Source organism: Phoenix dactylifera, chromosome 7 (assembly GCF_051530095.1).
Source record: "Phoenix dactylifera cultivar Ajwa chromosome 7, Ajwa_hap1_PhDact_Kaust_v1.1, whole genome shotgun sequence".
Classification (NCBI taxonomy): domain Eukaryota; kingdom Viridiplantae; phylum Streptophyta; class Magnoliopsida; order Arecales; family Arecaceae; genus Phoenix; species Phoenix dactylifera.
The window spans coordinates 8,783,424-8,804,968 of record NC_143196.1 but is presented as its reverse complement, the minus strand read 5'-3'; the positions used below and the strand labels follow the sequence as shown (position 1 = coordinate 8,804,968).

The 21,545-nt window shown below is 36.5% G+C and overlaps 1 protein-coding gene across 1 annotated transcript; it reads left to right on the top strand.

The window, feature by feature from the left end:
• The first annotated feature begins 815 nt into the window (after window positions 1–815).
• LOC103715924 (pescadillo-like protein) lies at window positions 816–20,287 on the top strand. The gene is made up of 14 exons (XM_008803723.6): window positions 816–951; window positions 1,035–1,120; window positions 1,345–1,473; window positions 2,166–2,285; window positions 2,365–2,490; window positions 6,244–6,328; window positions 6,417–6,527; window positions 10,160–10,253; window positions 10,454–10,740; window positions 10,904–11,011; window positions 14,550–14,671; window positions 18,399–18,618; window positions 18,734–18,949; window positions 19,973–20,287. The coding sequence occupies exons 1-14, from the start codon at window positions 928–930 to the stop codon at window positions 20,051–20,053; spliced, it is 1,809 nt and encodes a 602-aa protein (XP_008801945.1). The 5' UTR covers window positions 816–927; the 3' UTR covers window positions 20,054–20,287.
• Window positions 20,288–21,545: the final 1,258 nt, after the last annotated feature.

Sequence of the window (21,545 nt, the reverse complement as noted above, 5' to 3'; positions counted from 1 at the left end):
GCCGAACCGAAGGCACTGGTTCAAAGAACCAGTGCCGAACGATTTGGGGAGGCGGGGGGGGGGGGGGGGGGAGCTACCTCGAGGTGGTCGTGGAGGCGCCGGCGAGGTGCTCGTTGCTCGGGAGATGGCCGGGGAGGTGGTTCCGGGAGAAGCCGGCGAGGTGGTCGGAGATCGGGAGAATGCCGGCGACGAGAGGGAGAAGGGGGAACGGGGGGGTTTTGGGCGTTGGCGAGGTGCTTTGGGCGGAACAGTTCAAAGGGAGACGGAGGGGGTTTGGCCGCCGGCGAGGTGCTTGAGGCGAGGTTTTTTGGGCGGAAGGGAGAAGCCGGCGGGTGTTTTGGAGGGGAAGAGCGGGGTGGGGGGGGGTTTGGGGGGTGTAGAGAGCAATTTAGGTGAGGGGGTGGGGAGGGTGGGGGGTAATTTAGGAATTTTTAATTTTTTAGGGGTGTCCTTAGCAAATGGGGGGGTGTAGAGAGTATTTAATTTTTTTTTAATTTTTGGGGGGTGTCCTGAGCAATAGGGGGGGTGTACATAGAACCACCCAGATCAGGGTTAAGGAGGAGATCAAGGGGAGTTGACAATGCCCCTTCGCTTCAACAATATTACCACATTAGCCATGCACTTATTACTTGGAAACCGGCCCGGTTGATATGGACAAAATCCGATCCATCCAATATGAATCGGACGGGGTATTTGGAGAACCGTATCATTCGCCATTTGTTCAATTAAATCCCCGGTCTAGCCGAACACGGTCCAACCGGTGTCCCGAATCCGCCGCCGTTATCCTCAGTGGCTTTCGAATCATAAAACCCCATAGCCCTTGGGTCGGTTGGTCTCTCTGGTTCGCATACTTCGAACCAAGCAGCGGCGGCCGCACCCGAGCAGCAGCCTCTCTCTCTCTCTCCATCGCTTCTCATCCCCGTCAAGATGCCGAAGCATTACAGACCTCCTGTAATTTCTTCACCATCTCTCTCGTTATCGCGATATCTTGAATTCCAATTTTTTCCTTAATTTCTATTTTTTTTTTAAATCAGGGGAAGAAGAAGGAGGGAAATGCTGCTAAATACATCACAAGAACAAAGGCAGTTCACCATCTTCAAGTCAGTCTCCCCACCTTCAGGTGCTCTTCTTCTCACTCCTCAAGTCGAGATTATTAGGGTTTCAGGATTTTCTTTTATTGGTCAGTTTTGATTTTTTTTACTAGGAATCTTCTTTTTTCTTTTTTTGGTTCGAGACTATTAGGGTTTCAAGATTTTTTTTAGCTCAATTTTAGTGTAGCGACTTTTTGCTGATTTTTGGCTTTTTGTTCAATTTTCTTGTTTTTGTCCCTTGTGTTTCATGCAGGAAGCTATGCATCCTCAAGGGCATCTTCCCGCGAGAGCCAAAGAAGAAGGTCGAAGGAAATCACAAGACTTATTATCACATGAAGGATATCGCGTTTCTTGCTCACGAGCCTCTGCTCGAGAAATTCAGGTATTGCCACATAGCAATGCCTGGATTGAACTGGAATAGTATTGAATCTATCGATTTAATCTTACCTTTGGATTTGTACTGGTATTTCCCTGCATGATGGGGTATAATCTTGATATTATGGTGATATTGCGAGGATAGGAATTGGGATGCGACTGATCTTATTGGATTTGCGCCAATTCCATTTTCTGAGTGCAGCTATCTTTTTCAGGCATACTGTTGCTTTAGTTCATAAGTTTGTAAGAGTTGGTGGTTTGGCATGATTTGCTAAGGAGGTTACTGAACTTTATACCGTGGTGTAGAAATCTTATCCGTCATCTTGTCCTCAGTTGATGTGATACCTAGGTGTCCCTTGATAAGTTCATATTCTCTCTCTGTTCATGGTTTTCTAATCATTCATGTGATTACTGTTATTTTTTGCCACTTTCCTCTTGTTTGCTTGGGTTGGTGAGCTGGTATGTATCAATATATGTCTTGAGGGTCGAGGAGTGACTAGTTCCTTAAATATACCGATAAATTATCGGATGTCCTGGTGGCTAACATGGCCGGTGTCCTGCATGTAGTTTATAAAATTTGAATTGTGCCACATTATTTCCTCATGGTATTAGTATTTTGATGACTATCGGTGGTCTTAGTTCATGGTTTAATCAAATTCATGCAGTTCCATATTTACATGTCTTCTTGCTATTCTCCAGGGATATAAGGGCCCATAAGAGAAAGGTTAAGAAGGCTTTAGCAAGGAAGAATAGGGACCTTGCAGATAGGCTACTGAACCGCCAGCCAACATATAAGCTTGATAGGCTTATCTTAGAGAGGTTTGTAAATTCTCAACTTGCCAAATATGATATGTGTTTTGATCAATGCCCTTTTATGATGTTGCATCTCGTGATTCAGGTACCCAACTTTTGTTGATGCACTTCGAGATTTGGATGATTGCCTCACTATGGTACACCTTTTCGCTGCACTGCCTGCTGTAGGGGGTGAACGTATTCAAGTGCCACAAATCCATAATTGTCGAAGGTTGGCTGTTGTTAAGTCCTTGAGTATGTTTTTATATTTTTTAATCATGTTTGCACAAACACTGCTTAGGCATGAAAAGATCAGTTCATTACATTGACAGCATGTTCTTGGTTTACTTATTTCAGACACTCTGTGTAACAATATAAAGGTCAATATGTGTAGGTTCGAATTGGTGGGAATCCAATATGTGTTGTCTTTCTAACTTCACAACTTTGACTAGAGTCGCTAGTTTGTTTAGGCTAACAAGTTGGTAGGCTTTTGCAAGATATTGGTTTAAAAAGTTTTCGCAATATCAAAAACTCATATTTTGTAGTTTATACTTAGAAAACACAATCTGTTATGGCTAAAGACTCTTGGCTTGGTTTTGTGTTAATACTTGCAGTTGGAGGTAACCAAATTTTAGAACCAACAGCTATTAATATCAAAAAAGCATGTCAATTAATCAATTTATCACTTGTTTATATATTATTAATTTGAGAGATATTGGATTGTTAGAACATTTTTTTCTCTTGTGATAACTATCAGTTTTTTAGTGTTACTTCTAGGCTGATGAAGGATGGATTAATTTTATGAATGAGTCCTATCAAAGAAATGAGAACTGAGTATTAGTTGGGCAAATTTTTTGTTACATCTCAACTTTGGCTGTATGTCTTAATGTGATGTTACTCATTTGCTTGATTAATGTTGCTTATATAGGATATTATTATAATTTATGTCAACAAAATCTGAGGTATAATTAGTATAAAATAATTACTGATTATAAACAAAAGAACCTATAGCATATATGTCTATGGATTTCTTAGATTACCAGGAAGAAAAATGTATGATTTGTATATTATGAATTTGAGTGCAGCATGAAGGTCAGTTGTCATCAAATATAAAAATTATGCTGAAATTCAACCACATGGTATCAAGTTAATGCATATCCCTGCAAAAACAGTTAGGATTACTATATCTGTACCTTTGACATTTTATTGGTAGATATAATTATTTATACATTGTTGTCAATGAAGTAGCCCGAATTGCATGATTTTATGATTTATATTTTTGGATATTTGGATAATCATGGTTGTGCAATTGTTTCATGATCCTTTTTACACAATGCTTACTTCATTATGAGTTCTGTTTTATATCTGCTTGGAAAAAAATGTGCTTGTCCATAAAGGTACATTCTTTAAACAATAGTATCTGATACAAGTGTTCCAGTTTTATGGCTGTTCTTATTCAACATTTTTTTTAAATTTAGGAGCATGATTTGGATTCTGCTTGGTTGTCTATAAGCTTTACTAGTACTGATCTTCTGAAAAAAAAAATCTGATTTGTGTAAAACAGCTTTTCTGAAAAACAGGTGGGCTGCTGTTTTTCATAAACTCAAATTTAAGAATTTATCTGCATTGGTTATTTCAGAACAGGTTTTATGAAAAGCAACCAAACAGTTATTTTTATAAAACAAACCTTTTTAGGTTTTGTATTAACTCATTTTACTAAAACCTTATAACAAACAGTGTCATGGTGAGCCAAGTAGTTGGATGACTGAAGTATTTTGGTTTCTTGATATGATTTGCATAGATGATTTATTTATAAGAGCCTGCGTGAGAGGAGTGAATTGATGCAAAAATAAGGAAAATATTTAGTAGGTTCTTGCGATTCTTTTCTTGGAGGATTGTGATGTTCAATCTTCTGTTGAGGGTGTCATGTATATAATTTGATATTATTTTGATGGCGTGTTGGGATTGGAAGGTAGTTAGTGGAACTTGAGATTTGCTTCATAGTTAAGCTATGGGCCTTTTGTTAAGCTTAGAGCCATGTGTCGTGGAAGCCACTGACATGAGCAAGAGGAAAGGGTATTGGCTGAAGTTGATAACGACTTGGTAGAGGCTGACCAGTGTATAAACCCTGTGTGATGGCTGAACCACTTTTTAATGCATTTCCTCTTCTTTTACACCATGTGGCTTGATTCCTATGCTTATATTTTTTGTCTTTTTTTGAGATAAAACTTATGGAAGCTGAATGGAAGCTGACCTACTCCTCTCTGGAAAACTTAGGAAAGCCATTGGGATGTTTAGCTTTTAGAAGGTTTTTGTTTCATGATGTAGACTCTTGTATGCTGTTGTAGAAGCTATTCTGTGCAGAGAAAAGCATTAGGGTCTTGAGCTAGTTTTAGATTTAGAGTGGTGTTTAGATTTAGAGTGCCTTTCATCTGAAATCTGATTTTTAATCAGGCTTCCTTTTATTTGGAAATATATGCTTTTGGAAAAATATATAAATTTAGTGAAATGAAGAGTGTAGAGAAAAACAAGAAAATTCAAAAAAAAGGAAAGAAGGGAAAAGAAATATGATATGAGTGCTATTTGATCTTGTTGAACAATTGTTGCAATGGATGTAATAACATGGTACTTGTACCAATTTGTACTATCTGATTTGACCTGTTTTTTCATACATGATATGGATACCTTGCTGACTTAACACTGATTTTGCATCTGTACCTTGTGTCAATACAATGCGATACTGTACCATGCTATACTGTATCTAAGATACTGGTATGAGCTTTGTACCAAGATATAAAAACTTGTGTAATATAGATGCTGTAGACGAGGTCTTAGATCTCTGTGGTACTACACCGTATCCCCATATTGATGCTATGCATTGCACTGGATGGTACCATCTAGTTTGGTGAACCATGAGTAGATAAATTTGGGCCGTGGAGGGGGATATCACATCTTATGATGACAAGGGGTGGGGTTCTGAAACCCTAAGGTTATGTTCGGATGCTAGTTAAAGGGTGCATAACATAAAGTTGTCTTGTTAATGAGCCAAACACCATCCAGAAAGTGGTGGATAAACTTATTTGATCAAAAGCCCCAAAGTTGCTTAACTGAGGTAAGTTTATTTCAAGGAGGAGGTTGAAGTAACTCTAACCACCCAGTGCTCTCTCTCTCTCCCTTACCACTCTTACACTTTTTCCACAACTTCATTCCAGTAACCATGGAAGCATCAACCAAACAGCGAATGAAGTTATTCGTTGGTTAGCTGGTTAGGCGTAGGTGTTGAATACAAATGGTTAAATATATCCGAGGGTGGGAAAGGGGGAGGGGGCTGGTTAACTGCTCGACATCGAAACACAGCCTAATTGCAGAAAAGGTAAACTGCAAACACAATTTTTGATTAATTATTTTATACAAGAGGAAATATGCAATCTCAAAATAGAAAAGATACAGTATGTTGGAATACTTCCTTGAAGGAGTGAGGGACTGCAAAGCATTGAACTATAATGGTTTTCAGACCTATTCATCAACGAGAGTCTTTTATTAGCTCTGTTTCATTGCAATGTTAAATTTGGAATTTGAAGCATGCAAGAGAGTGTTGAATAAAATATGGAAGGTTTTAAGCACCAGTCTGTGCTGGCATGCTGGGCTGGTGCCATCATGGGGCATATGCATGTGTGATGGTGCTGTGTATTGTAGGGTTTTGAACCATGCTGGCTCGTGCTGTTCTAACACTGGTCAAAACAAATCAGTGCTGGTCAAAATTTCTTTTTATTTTTTTAAATTTTATTTTAGGATTTTGGTGCGGCATGGCATGACAGTTGCAGTACAGGCCATTGGCTTCCGTCCCTCGTGATATAGCACTTGAATACTGATAATATCATAGGCTTTTAAGACAGCATATGTACATCTGCTACTTTTTTCTCTTTTTTGGATGAAATAATCGAATGAATAACCTGTGGGAAGATGCTTTTTTGATTTTGATTAGGTTAAGTCATGAATGGCAAGCCTACATATCTCGAACTCATAGCCTTCGGAAAACATTCATATCCGTGAAAGGCATATATTACCAGGTAATATTAGCTGATATCTTCTACATTGGAATGCTCAATCTGTCTATCTTTCATATGTTGACAGTACCTTGTTTCAATTTTTTGACAGGCTGAGGTTGAGGGTCAAAAGATCACATGGCTAACACCACATGCCCTACAACAAGTTTTGACAGAAGATGTTGACTTCAATGTTATGCTTACCTTTTTAGAATTCTATGAGGTAATGCTGTTTCATTCTCTTTAACCCTATGGGCGACAACATGGTCTGCAAATGTTAGCACCGTGAAATATTTTGAATTATGATCCCATCATTCCTAATTTGGTCCGAACAAAAGATCTGATTTTGGTAGCAGAGCTTGCAGTTCTAAATGTTTATTTAGTGTGGATCTTAGTCCAACATGCCCTAATGTTTTTTTGGATGGACTTTCTTGTCCAGGTTTAGATTAGTCTTCTTGCGCTACAAAACTTTAAGGTTGTGCGTATACTGAATTCGTATTTGAAAAAGTTTTTTCATGATATAATCATTGAAAAAAGCATGAACCATGCTCTCTAAGTTAATAAATTGACTGAAATCTAATTTACATATCCGTGATTTATGTCTATGTTGTTCCAATCTTTTTCCCGCTCTGCAACCCTTTTTCAACTCAATGCGGGTATATCTCAAGTTGCAGATGCTTAGCATATAGAAATCTGATAATGATATTTAATATGGATGTGGATAGATGTATAGGTATGCCCTTTTTTTCTATATCCGGATAATATTGATTTTGATTTCAGAAATTTGTTGTGTTCCCAGCTTACATGTTCGTTCCATTTGTCACTCTTGTTCGGTCACTTGTTATCCTAGTTATCTTGCACCATTTTAACATGTACCTTTTCCATCCTAGATCAATGTTTGGAGTTACTTCTTTGAATTGATCATGAGTGAATGGCACCTGATTTGGACACATTAAAAGAATAGTAAGAATAAACGGCTCTGGTCTTGAGTGAACATTCTTTAATGATGCTCGCAACATTTTAACACGTGCCTTCTCCATCCTAGTTCGATGCTTGGAGTTTCTTCTTTGAATTGACCATGAGAGAATGGCACCTGAGTTAGACACATTCAAAACAAGGATAGTCAGGGTAAACATGTCTCTGGCCTCTAGTGAACACTCTTTATGATACTAGTAGAAGCTATGGGCTTTCTATTTCTAGGAATGATCTTTTGGTGTATTTGTTGTACCTTAGCATCTTCTATTCCTGTCTAAGGTTTTGTATTTCTAAAAACCTGTTGCCATGTAAAAGGGGGGCATGCATTGATCTGTTGTGTGTTCAAGCCCATTCATGACAATAAGTCTTGGTCATGAGTCTGAATTGATACTTGAAAGCATGCTGAATCTTTGGTCTCAGTTGGAGGGGCGATAGGCATGTGATATGTCCTTGAGCTTTTTCAATTTTCAGGTATTCTGATATGTTTGTGGGAAGTGGTTTAAATTTAGCAACATTAAGTGAATAATGACCAGAAAGAAATGACAACAGCCTAGGTAAGGTTGAGGCTGCTTAGAAGGTGTCAACTTTGTACCTTAACTGCAAACCCTAAAGTCCAATAAGAAGTTGTTAATTGCTCTTTAACACTTACACGATGGTTTCTAATGGATTGGAGATATGACATGATGGCTTTAGAATGTATGTTTAGACCTTTTTAAGCATGTTTGACCTACTTGCTTGTTGTTTGGCATATCATGGATTTGAATCTGAGAAAGATAGTTTTCTTGTTTTTTATTTCCAAGTTGGATGAGTTGCCTATTACACCATGTAATACAAATTTGATTTCTTAGCTTGTGAATTAAGATTTTAATAGGCAAGCTTGAGATTTACTAAACCTAACGCCAATTTGTTCTTGAGCTTATTTATCATGTCAATATAGAGAATGGATCATGTGCTTAGATAAGGAGGAGTATGTGCTGCCCGCACGAATCTCAAGGAGTGATTCATGTTAATTAGTACTAGATATCACATTGAATACAAAAAAATATTTAGTTCATAAAAATGCTTATTTAGTACTGTTGCTTTAGCTTTTGTGGAAATACTGGGAACAATGATTTCCCTACCTAGCACGGGATCCAACATGAAGGTTTTAGTCAATATGAAATAAAATAATTTTCTAGACTTTCAAGGAACAAACTTTAAATTCAATTTTTAGGATTTGCAATGAGAAAATTGTCTTAAATAGAGGTTATGCAGATGCAAGTTTGTGTTTAAATATTAAAAGTGATTTTGGAGATGAAAGGATGATATGGATATTTTAAAATTCTCTATTGTGTCTGTGACAGAAGTAGCTACATAGCATGTTATACCATGTCATACCACCACTTATTGGGCTATAGCAAAGGCAGCGAATTTGGGAGTTGCAGACATACCTATTTACATCTGTTCCATCTAACCTACTGCTTATATTTTTGTATTATATTTGATTAAACTTTTTAATGATCATATATTCAACAAGATTGAAATTTTTAGAAAAATTTAATAGAATTGAACATGCTGCTATTTGTATTAGTAATTATATTTATTATTGTATCTGTATGCTTCATTTTTATAGAGAAACTGTGATGTGAGAGAGTTTTGTTTGTCTAAGAGAAACTAGTTTTCAGACAAATATCTAAATAGACTAGAAATACAAAAAGAAATTGAAAATTAGATTTTGTTAGATGTCTCTAAACAAGACAAGCCCAAAAAAATGCAAGTATACTATTAATTTTTTGTCATATTTCATGATGCTGACTCAAAATGATTAGGGTTCTGTAAGTCAAAGAGTTATGGTTAAGCCTTACCACAAGCCCAATTCTACACTTAGGGAAGTGCATAAAGTGTCTTTACTCTATTAACTGGTTTGATATAGCTTGAGTTGTAATTGATGCTAGTTGACATTGGCAAAATTGCCATGGTATTAAAAGGTCCTGAGCTGGTGGGACCCTAGAATGCCATTAGTAGTGATTGGTTTGGTGGGCAAGGAGTTTGACTCTTATGGCATAATATCTAAGGACTCATTTGGTATTGCTTTTCTTTTCTACTTTTCTTTTCAAACCCGTGAAGAAAAATGAACTGGACTGAACAACTTGTATGATGAAACCCTTTTGGTTTTTAAGATTTACTGCATTATCTTTAGAGCTTTTGGAAGCAAAATTTATTGCTTTGTGCAAAGGAGTGAATATTAAAACAAGGAGGAGCTGAAGAAGTGTGCAAATGCTATTTTCAACATAAATCTACATGTAGTGTTTCACTAATTTATATAGAACAAGAACATGAAAACGATGATGATGCCAGACAGGCCCTAAGTTTCTTGACTATTTTGTTTTGGCGAATTTTCCTATTAGGTACTTTGGTTACTTCAAGTTTCTGTTATTTGGAAGTGTGTGATTTAGGTTTTTGTTTAGAAATTTGATTTGCAGAAGGTTAAGTGATTAGATTTTTAGTTGTCTGAGCATTCAAAATAAATACTTGTGGCTTGGGGTTAAACACAATCTTTTATGTTTATTCTAGTGATGTTTTTACTTAATCTTGATTTTTCCCTAGCACTTGGGTGTGGCCATATGGGTATGGCACTTGTATATTGGTCCTCAGCAGGAATTTTTAGGTGCGCGAAAGAATTATAGACATGCACTGAAAACTGTCTCTTGCGCCTCTTTGTTCGTAACATAGATTGTCAGCATAAGCCGGCTCCAATAATTTGCAGTATTTTGATTTATCTTATGCTGTTGAGACTTGAGACGTGCATTTGCCTATTCTGATATATACCTGTATATCAGGTCTTGTTCTTGTTGCTATTTTTGATTTTCTATTTCTTTTCTAACCTTTTGTTTTGTGCAGGCTCTTCTAGGTTTTGTAAATTTTAAGCTTTACCATTCAATAAATGTGAAATATCCACCTCTTCTGGACCCTCGACTAGAAGCTTTAGCAGCAGGTAGATATTCGGATGTATCCTTCATTTTTTTTGGGGAAATCGTTTGCTTTAGCCTGCAATTGTTGGTCATGTCACAGAACTTGGTTCCAATTATTATGGCGTATTCCATTTTGTGTCATCCATAGACTTTTATTTTTGGCATTTTGTTTTTTTCACAATATTCTTACTCCAGTCCTTGTTGCTTTTTATGTGTTTATTAGAGCTTTATGCATTATGTCGTTATGTTTCTGCTGCTCCTGAAAGACAATTGGGGGATTCTCGAGCCATCAGTTCGCCTGAAAATGAACAGTCTGAGGACAAAAAAGTAGATGCACAAACTGATGAATCTGATCTTAGATTGGCTCAGCTTCAGCATCAGCTTCCAGCCAATGAACCAGGTACGTTGATGCACCTTGTGGAGGATGCTACTGCTGCAGATGATGAGGACAATGAAACAAAGGACTGCAAAAATCTTTTCAAAAATTTGAAGTTTTTTTTAAGCCGCGAGGTGAGTCTTTCATTATGAATTATTCTGAGTCAGATTATTCTAAATATATCAGAACTATTCTCTTTATATAAAGTGGAAACTGTTGTTTGAAATTTTTTGCAAGATTTTTACAAGTTATATAAATCATTTCTGTATCCATCTTATAATTTTGTACCTATCCTAGGTCCCAAGGGAGTCACTGCTTTTCATTATTCCAGCTTTTGGAGGTATGGTTTCTTGGGAAGGTGATGGTTCTCCATTTAAAGAATCCGATGAGGACATCACACATCAGGTGCAATAAACTAAAATATTTGGAAGTTCTTTCCTTACATTTAGTTATTACTGAAATTTTCATTTTAAATATGCTTTTTAAGTATTATTGTGCATTAAACCTTTTTGGTATGCTTTATAGTCAAACTGCACCAAGTAGGCACAAATTGAGAGCAATGGATTTGCAAGTACAAAAATGTTATGAACTGATCCTTGTGGAGCCTTTTTTTTTTTCTTCTACTTGAAATTTTGATTCCGTTGTAATGGTACGTCGCTATTTTCTGAACCTAAGTATGCAATCATTTTTGCATGCACACTGGTGCTTATGAACATTTTCACCCATGCTTGCATCCATTAACCCCAACTCTCTTTGTAGTGTGTGTGTGGGCGTGCGAGTGTGTGCATGTGTGAAGCAGCTCATTGGATGTCTTTATCACGTGAATGATGCAATGACGTATACACAATGTTCACGTACATGTGAGCTGGGTTATCAGTGATCTTAATACACAAAATAGTTTTTTGAAGTTCTGGATATGACGGTGGTTTCTTTTTTTCTCCATTTAATCATTTTGAATCACATTTAGACAGAGCACATGCAAAGAAGAAGGAAAAAGGTATCAAAATGCATGTATTTGGATGACCAATTTTCGGTTGGACATGGCATGTATTGCTTACCAAGATAAATCGGGTTTAAATGATGCTTTATAACAAAGTGTATTGACTTGTTTGCATCTTTAACTGTAACTAATTTATGCTCCATAATGACCATGTGTTCTGTCAATCCAAACCTCATTGTGGGGCCATTCTTAAAATTGACAAGGTTTGAGTGAGTTGATTGATGGTTAATTGGTCAGGATTGTATATGTATCTTGATTAGAAAATTGCTAAGGCTTGCATGGCCATTGGGTTTTGAGTTATTTGTTTTGCTTTTTTCCCCCAAGGAATAAAAACTATTATATGAAACACAAAAGAGCAAAGTCTAATTTCCTTGCATTTGAGTAAATCTCTAGCATAAAATTCTGTCAGGATCTTTCCAAATTCAATAAAAGATGTCCTAAACTTGATTATACATTTTGTACTAGGAAAGCTCTCCCTTTTAAATATATAAATGTTTGACTATGACATTTTTTATCTTGTTATTATGCTTTTGTAGAAAGTATATTTGGATATGTAAGAAATCCTACTAATGGATATAATCAAGCTAAAAATGTTCAAGTAATGATTCCTTGGAAAGGAAATATCATAAGACTATGGCAGAGTTAAGGATGAAATTTCTTACTTAATTGGAATATATTTCATGAATAATAAAAAACTGCGATAGTCCGACATTTTTAATTCTGTCAATTTTTAAAATTTGAATATTAGATCCTTCTTGATGTATTGTATCTATATTTGAAGTCTGTATATGTTTAATCATGTTCGTTTACTTTTCTGTATGTGTGTGAGCAATCAAGTGCTCATAGATTTTGTATTGCGGAGATTGGTATTTCTGCATGTATATCTGCATGTCTGCAGACACATGCATCAGGCCATGTTGTTCTATAGATGCTTGTATCATGAACACTACGATAACATATTTTATGGACTAGAGGTTTGGTTAATGCAAAGTTACATAGTTTTGTTGTATTATGTAGAAGTGTCTTGGACTGATCTTGGTCTGGGTTTCCTTTATAATTGGGTTTGCTAGTCTTCACACATATTTAATTCTAGAAATATGTATTCAACATCATTTAAGCTATGTCTTTCTTCGCCATCTAAATTGTTGCTTGCATTAGCTAATGATCAGATTTCTTTCACATAATATTGCAGTATTGTTGATTACATTAAATCACATTAGTAATGCTTTCTCCAATAGATTTGTATAAACTGCATACCATAATTTATGATATTTACCTTGTCATTGGAAATGTTAGTCTTCATGGATATTATAATTACCTTATAGCACTTATGAGAAATATCTTGGTCGATTTTTTTGTCACGTGGTTAAGGTCCAAAAATTGATTGTTAAATCTTCCAACTCTTCTAGAGTCGATTTGTGTAACCTATCATTTCCCGTTCCCTTTTTTAACCTCACCGCCTCTCCTCCTTTTTCGTGGGTAGGAGTTAAGTCTCCCAATTCCGTTTTCTTTTTGCCCCCCACCCTCCTCCCTTCTTTTTGGGTAGTAGTTAATGGAAAAGATGACTTACAAGTGTATCCGAGATGCATGAGGAGGTACCATATCTCAAAGCCATCAAGAAACACAGCTTTACTCTGATGTCGCTAGCTGTGCAATATCGCAACACATCAGTTAAGCAGTCAATGCTGCTTTATCCCTCCTTAAACTGACCCGAACTAGCACCATGTTGCACCAGCCACAAATGTGCCCAATGCCTAGGAACACCATATCGGAACACCTCACAAGATTTTAATCTAGGAGCTCCTCTAAGTAGGGCACTAGTGCCAACCGCGGGTCCATGCCTGGTTGGTAAAATTCTCGAGGCAACATCCTTTGGAGCTCTGAGGCCTGAAGTTGTCACTTGGATACTATGGGCTTTGATGTCAGACACCCATTCAAGGTGTCAGAATTCATACTTCAAAAATTATGATATGTACATGCATGCATTCATGCATACATGTATACAAATATGCATGCATACATACAAGCATGAGTATATTTAATTTATCAAAATATAAATTCTTATGGACCCTCAGGTCAACTGAGGTGCTTCATGTTGACTAGGATCCTATAATTTTGTAAAGCACCTTTCTTTTTACATACATATATACATACATATAATATGCACAAATGTGTGATGCATGTTCTGAATTTATATTTTGATAACTTTAAATCACATTTTATTTACTTTCAAAATAGTGATATAATCGGTTGATGGTCATAAATGAGTCAAAGAAGCATCTGTTACTTGATTACTTAAAATGACGTGCAAACCCTGGAAATTGCATGTTGAGTGTATTTAATTTATTTAAACATAGATTCTTATGGACCCTCAGGTCAACTGAGGTGCTCCATGTTGACTAGGTTCCTATAATTTTGTAAAACACCTTTTGTTTTCTTTGACTTAATTCTTTACGAGTAGGAAAAGGAGGTTCTCCATTCTATAAGCCTTGATTCCTTCTCTTCACTCTCACACAAGAATAGAAAGAGAGAAAAATGGAAGCATTATATCAGTTAAAAAACTCTGAAAGTTCTTTTATTTGCTTTTCAAGAACCACTATTTTTCTTATTTAAATAATTTCTTTAACATCCTGCAAGTATAGGTATTGCCACCAACATAGATACATGTCCACCATTTTTACCTCACTTAGGAAACTATAGATTTGGCCCTTTCTGAATGTGAATAGCAGAGTAGGAACCATGATATTCAATCCCAGATAAATGGGTAAATGGTTGTTGGTTATGGTTGGTAGTCTTAGATGTATTTGTTTAGGTTTCACTTTAATCACTGTGGACTGTGCAGAATGAAACTGCAACTCTATCTGTTGCAGAGTTTCTTGTTGAATTGCTATAGGTTGGCTCGTAGACTTACCTTTCTAATATCCCTTGTTTGGCATTATGCAGATTGTTGATAGGCCAACGCAAGGTCATATGTTTCTTTCTAGAGAATATGTGCAACCACAATGGGTTTTTGATTGTGTAAACGCCAGGATCATATTACCAACAGAGGCATATTTGGTTGGAAGGTATGTATTAGATGCTTTATATATGTTCACATTACATGTTAGTACAGGCAGACTGGTTGCAGAGGCTCTTGCTTGATGCAGGAGAATAGATTAGTAGCATAATCGTAACTACAGTAAATTATTAATTAATTATCAGCTGATTCTTTGGTTCCGTGAAACCTTTGGCTTGTACAACTTTATGCCTTCATTCAGAATGTGCTGTGTGCATCTTAAACCTTATCTAGCTTCCAGATATGCCTTGTTTCTCCTTAGCTCTACAGTCTCTACTTTGATGTTACAATTGTTCCTAGCTTTTCCAGCAAAGTAAGGAGTTCTTAGAAGCATGGCATGAATTATAAATTAGACTATGTTAGTATATTCAAACAATCAAATCATTATATCCTTACTGATTTACACACTCAATATGATGTACACAATATGCATTGGTGATTATGGAATCAAATAATCTCCATGGCAAAAGTCATGGACCTGCTTGACTAACTGATTGTACCTTCTTGCTTGGGAAATTGATGGGAATATTTTGTTGCATGAAAATAATACATAGAATTTGATTAACTTTTAGGAGGCACATGACAATGTAGCGTACAGTGTGATTTGGTATGGCATATGCTGTAAGAGAAAACATTAGGAAAGATTTATACCCAGAGCATAAAATAAATGTAAGATGGATTGGCAATTTTGAGAAATGGTTGCAAACTTGCTTATGTTGGATGAGTTTCTCAGACATGTTTGGTCTATATGAAGATCTGCCCGATGACTTGAAACAATGTATGAAATATCAAACTAAACATTCAGGTATTTTGGGGATTTGAACTGCACCTATCAGATAGCAATGTGTTTTCTCCTGTTTCACAAAATATGGAGCCAAATTATTGTCTAAATGTGTTTTCTTGGCTCAGTTTCAGGTAAAACTAATTGTGAACCAGGTCAAAACTGTTTTATTCAGATATAATTGACTGAATTTGGATAAGAAAATAAAAAATTGTTTAAAATTTGTTAATTTTTGGTTGTTTGAATATCAGTTCAGCTCTCTAAAATTTAACTCTGGGTGGCTTTTATCCCTCTTCATTTTGCACTTGTCATCAATATTCTGATAGCTTATATTCATTATGGGGAAGAATTAATGCATAGTTTAATCCAACAAAATTTCAGATGGTGTGTTTTCATGCAGTCGTTGAATTTTCATAAGCTTATGCTCGTTTGAAAATGGGGTCAGATTTGGATTATTCAAGGATAAAAGACTGATAAAAAGTTACATATGTAATTCATGAACAATTTATTGTGGTTATGTTAGGTATTATCCTGCTACGAATATGTTTATTTACCCAGATCAATAATATTATGTGTTCTCTAGGTAGATCTATGTCTATATTATGAACCATTGTTCCATGAAAAGGTTAGCAACTCCATATTTTTTTTTGGGGGCGATCATCATCTAATTCCTTTCATCTTTTGTACTTATTCTTCTTCAAATGCACAGACTGCTCCAGAATTGTGTTCTGTTGAATTCCCAGAAGTATGTTATGATGTTATCTTAGTAGAAACCCTGGAGCACATGATTTTGGAAGGACAAACTGATGGCCCGGAGATACCTAAATGTGATCACAATGGTTGTGTTGGATCTATTATATACTCCATCTGATAGATTCGGAAGCATATTTATAAACTGGATATATGGATAAAGTGGATAGGTGCTTTGAGGTATTTGTTGTTGCATGTTTTTGGGACAAGTATTTTAAGTTAGCTATATAGATGATTTTTTGTATTGGATCATGATTTTGAGTAATAAAGCTTATGGTTTCGCCCAGGCAAAATATTTCATATCTTTTGTGAGATGTTACAAATGAACCCCAAAACATATATGGTCCAGCTTTATTTGGTGCTATAAGCCAAAATGGTACTACCAGTGCACTGTTAATTTCTTTAAGTTTTGTCATTGCCATCATCAGCATCGAACTATAGATGACAGCTTGTCAAGAAAACGTATGGCCTGAGAAGATGTTTACATGCAAAAGGATCTCACAACTTTAAGGACTTGTTTGGCAGCATCCCTGATGGATCAACGGGATCGACAACAAGAGAGCAAGGGGAAGAGAGCGAGGGAGCGGGAGAGGGAGACAGAAGGGGGTCACACGGTCTGTTCCCTGCTGGATTAAAAGACAGACCTTGAGAGGTCCTTTTTTTTCCAATCCTGTTGGGATCAGGCTGCGATACCCGCCGATCTCCCTCTCTCTTCTCCTGCGACCTCCCTTTCTCCCCCCTCCACACACTCTTCCCTGCAGCTCCTGCCGAATCCAGGCATAAATGTTTTCAAACAGGCCTTAAGAATTTTTTGCCCCTTTTCAAGACAGTTACTTGTTCTATATAGTTTTGTAACTATCCTAACCCCTGTTTTTATCACTTGCCAACAATTTTTCTAATGTTATTTTTGGTTCTCCTCGTTAGAACGTTTAGTTGGTTTCCTCCAGATCTGCTTGGTTTTAGCCCAAAATTCTGATTTTGGCTACAATTTTTAATTTAGGGGTAAAGCCTATTTTCCAAGCATTATCCTATCTACATAGAATGGGCTTTGAGAATCGAGTTATGACCAGTGACTATTCGTGAATATCTTACAACCAGCTATCCAGCCTTTAGAATGTTTTAGGACATCCATTGACAGGTTGTCTCACTGCCTAGCATGGCTACTTGATTTTCCTCATTCTATAGATGATGTTGCATTTATAGATGGCATTTGACTGCGGCATTGCAAGTCTGGTGTTTCCAGTGAGATAGACAAGTGCCTATTCTGGGTACTACTTTACTTGTTCTGATTCTCTGATACTAGAATTTCAAGACTCGTGCCTAGGTAACAAAGGTTTTGAAGATTATGTCTAAATTGTATTACTAACATGTTCTCTGTTTTGACCTAATGTCTCATGAACTTATTGAGAAGATTGTGAAGATAATCCACATGTAATCTTTGTTTCTTTTTTTCTTGCTACCCATCCATATGTGATCTTTAATGTGCTTTGCTAATTGTCTTTAATTTCAAACATGTTTTTCCTGATCACTTTTCTATGGCGGGTTTAGTTTTTTGCTTGATTTATTTATGAGGAGTTCTAATTTGTTTAAAGTAATTGTTGATCACTGAAATATGCTTACATTATTGTCTGGAGAATAACCTATCCCAGACACTTCAGTTTATGAAGGTTGAAGTTACAGTAAATACACCCATAGAAATAGAAGATTATATCCATAGCTATTATGCCATTTCTGTCGGGAGAGTAAGTACATTCATCTCCTATATTGTACTACTTGGATATATCTGCCAGACACTTCAGTTTATGAAGGTTGAAGTTACAGTAAATACACCCATAGAAATAGAAGATTATATCCATAGCTATTATGCCATTTCTGTCAGGAGAGTAAGTACATTCATCTCCTATATTGTACTACTTGGATATATCTGCCAGCCTAATGCTTTCTTCCCTGAGAAAAGGCTATGGAAATATTACCATATGCTGGAAATAGCCTATCTTCTTAAGCTTTTAAAGACATACAAAAGGGCTGGAGGAGCAGGAGGACCTTTTCACAGTTACATTGTTTATGTCTTATTCCATAATTTAATGTTATCAGTTAGCTGTATAATTGCCTTATGATTTTTGAATGTCTAGGAATTCAATGCTTGTGTGCCAATTTATTATTTCTAGAAAAAGAATTTTTATAATTTTCTTGTTTGACATAACAGGGTTCCTCCACCTCATTTGTCACCTTTTGTTGACAATGAGGAAGAAGGCTATGTCCCTGAATATGCTGAGACAATCAAACGCCTCCAGGCTGCAGCTAGCAAACATGTTTTACCAATGCCAGGTCTGGAGAGTGGAGATTTGGATGATGCACAGAATCTTTTAGCTGAAGGAATCATTGATCGGGCAGAAGCTAGTGAAGCTGCTGAAAAGAAGCAGAAGGTATGTGTGTGGTATGTGTGTTTTTAGTTGGTTTCGTTTCACTATGCTAAGCTTGATATGCTTTTTCATATTTTTGTGCGTCTTCAGACTGACAGATTGGTAATTGTTATTGCAGTTGGCAATTCTCGAGAAGCAGTACCATGATGAATTGAACATGGAACTTCAGGGGATTACTTACTCTGCTTCTTTGTCAAATAAGAATTTGCAGAGCTCAGTTGAAGATGTACAGGAAGATGCTCCTGCAGATTCAGAGCAAATGGAAAAGGATGCCCGTGACCTTTCCATGGTTTCCATGACACGTAAAAAGAGGAGGCTGTATGAAGCAATGCAGGTACTTATTCATCTCTCTGTCTGCTTGAGTGGTCTTGAATCTTATTTTACAAACCAGAAAAATAACCATCAGTTTAGGCCAGGGTAAGCTGGAAATTGGCAAAAGGTACATCCATTTTATGCTAGACCCAACCAATTTTTCAGGCTAAAATTAGGCTTTAACTTGGGCTTTGATTTCTTCAACGCCCAAGCCCTAGCTCATCCTTGAACTTAATTCACTCATGATTATATAAGACTTGAATCGGTCCAAGGAAATAATTGCTGAGCTCGATCAAAAGTTTCAGTCCAAACTGTTGGGCTGATTTTAGCTTATTAGCCCATTTGTGCCCTTATCAAAAAGGCTGGTTGGCATGTAAGGTGACCTACCTAATGAATTTTGCAGTTTAAACTCATGAAACCCCGGCTTGAGGTTGGGAAATTAGCACTCCTGCACCAATCTTGTAGCACTTCTGAGTTATGCCAAATAACGTTCTTTTTGTCGTGGGTAGCTTCACCACTATCACAATAACGAAATGTTTCAAGTTTTAGTCTTTGAATCTGTGCCATGAACATCATCAGACTTGGTTTAGTTTTCATAGAATTGATTTTCATTTGCATGACTAGCATGAACCACGGATTCTAGGCTTTTGTTGTTTTGCTGCTTTGCCAAAGAAAGAGGTCCTCCCTCTCTCAAACTCATTTGCTCGCTGGTGGGTTGGGTGGTTTGAGCCAAATAGCACCTAGACCTCCTGATCACAGAAACTTCTTGCAAGGTGACATTGATGAGTAGTGATCATATACGTATATATACTTTTTGCAATAATCTGTTGTCTTCGGTTCTAGGTGGGTCAGATTCAGGTCTGCAGGCAGACTGATTGTCTCTGTCTGCGCGCGCGCCCATATGCTGATACTTCATTGTTTGTTTTGTCTACTCATCTATTCTTTAATCTGTGTATGATCGCACTTGTAATTGCTTTAGTACTCCTTTCAAACATCTGTAACATCTCTCCAATGGTTGATTGGTATGATTTTTTTCGTCTTACAGATCAGCAGAGAACGGAAAAAGGCAAATGTCAATATTCTCGAAGAAAGGAAGAAAAAGGCCCATGCCAGCAAAAAAGAGTGACAGCATCTTTGCAATCCCTGTTGGTTATGAATTCATTTATGCATCGTTTTTGTGCTCTAAGGGCTTCTCCCTGCAATTTTTATTTATTTTTCTTGCTTATCACATTGCTGCCCACACAAAATTTTGCGAATATGATGTATACTGATGGGCTCTACGGGGAACAAAGAGAACTTCAACTTAACTAGTTGCTCTTAATTTGACTAATTTCGCAATGGTAAAGTTGTTTTTCTGGTATATGATAGCTTTTGTTTAATTTTTTGGACTAAATTTTATAAATCAACGGATGAATTAAGAACCTTTATTTGGTGGGGGAAGTTTTACCCAAAAAAAGGTTTGTTAATATATCAAAAGGTCTATAGGATTTGTCCCCTAACCCTAGCAGGCGTTCAACTTGGTGCAACATCATACTCGAAATGGAATCTGGTAATAAGAAAGTATGTTGTAATTATTCACTACAAATATAGAAATATTGCTAATATTCGATATTGCCAATATCACTACAAATATAGAAACTAGTTAAAATTTGATACCGTCAATAATAAAAAATTTATAAAAAAATTGTGCAAGAACTTTTAAATCCTATTTGTTTGCATGCTGGCTCACATAATAGAATTAAAATTAAATATTTACTTGTTGAAGTTTTAGCTCATAAATGCATTGGCTCCTGGGAGGCTTAGCATATTCCAGATGATTATAATACTTACTGGTTACATATTATGCTGCATCAAATACGAGTGCAACTTGGTTGTGTTCAACTCGAACTTGCCCTCTTAACCCATTTATTGGATTAGGTCAGGTTGGGGTTTATAAAAGTATGTTGCGCTTTGGCTAAAATCCCATTCTAATCTTAAGTAGCGTTAGGTTAGGATTGATTTTTAATCCAACATGAGCTTCCCCTAGTCCAACTCGAACTTGACCTAACCCAACTCAAGTTTATATATAAATAAGTGAATAAATAATATATATTCATGTTTTATATGAATTACCTATTATTTATATAATTTTATTTGTAGCCTTGTTATATCATGTGCGAATGGACTATTGATATTTATAAATGATGGGGGTATCAGTAACAAAAATTAATCTAACAAAAATACACCAAACCTTTTCCCTTTCTTAAACTTTTTATTGAACTTTGATTTAGCTCAATTAAAATGCAGAATCTAACTCAACTTGACTTATTCCATCTGACCTGATAATATGACCTGATCCAAATTTAGTGTAAATGGGATTAGGTTGGTTTGGCATAGAAAAATCTCATACCTTGATCAAGTTGGGTTACAGTAGGGTTTGCCATCACCCTGATCCAACTTGTTCAAGTTGTAGCCCTAGAGGGAAGGAAATCTTTCATGACCTTCTTTCTCACCATTCAACATTAGTGGCAAATCTCACTACCATCACTATTGTTGGAAAATTTCAATCATCATTTATTACCCTAGTTGACCCTTACTACCATTGTCGATTTTGATTCTAGACCATTGCCCACCGAAGA

Coding starts and splice junctions, on each gene's coding strand:
- LOC103715924 (XM_008803723.6), top strand. CDS start 928: ATGCCGAAGCATTACAGACCTCCT. Junction 1,121..1,344: donor GTCAGTCTCCCCACCTTCAG/GTGCTCTTCTTC, acceptor TGTTTCATGCAG/GAAGCTATGCATCCTCAAGG. Junction 6,528..10,159: donor CCTTTTTAGAATTCTATGAG/GTAATGCTGTTT, acceptor TGTTTTGTGCAG/GCTCTTCTAGGTTTTGTAAA.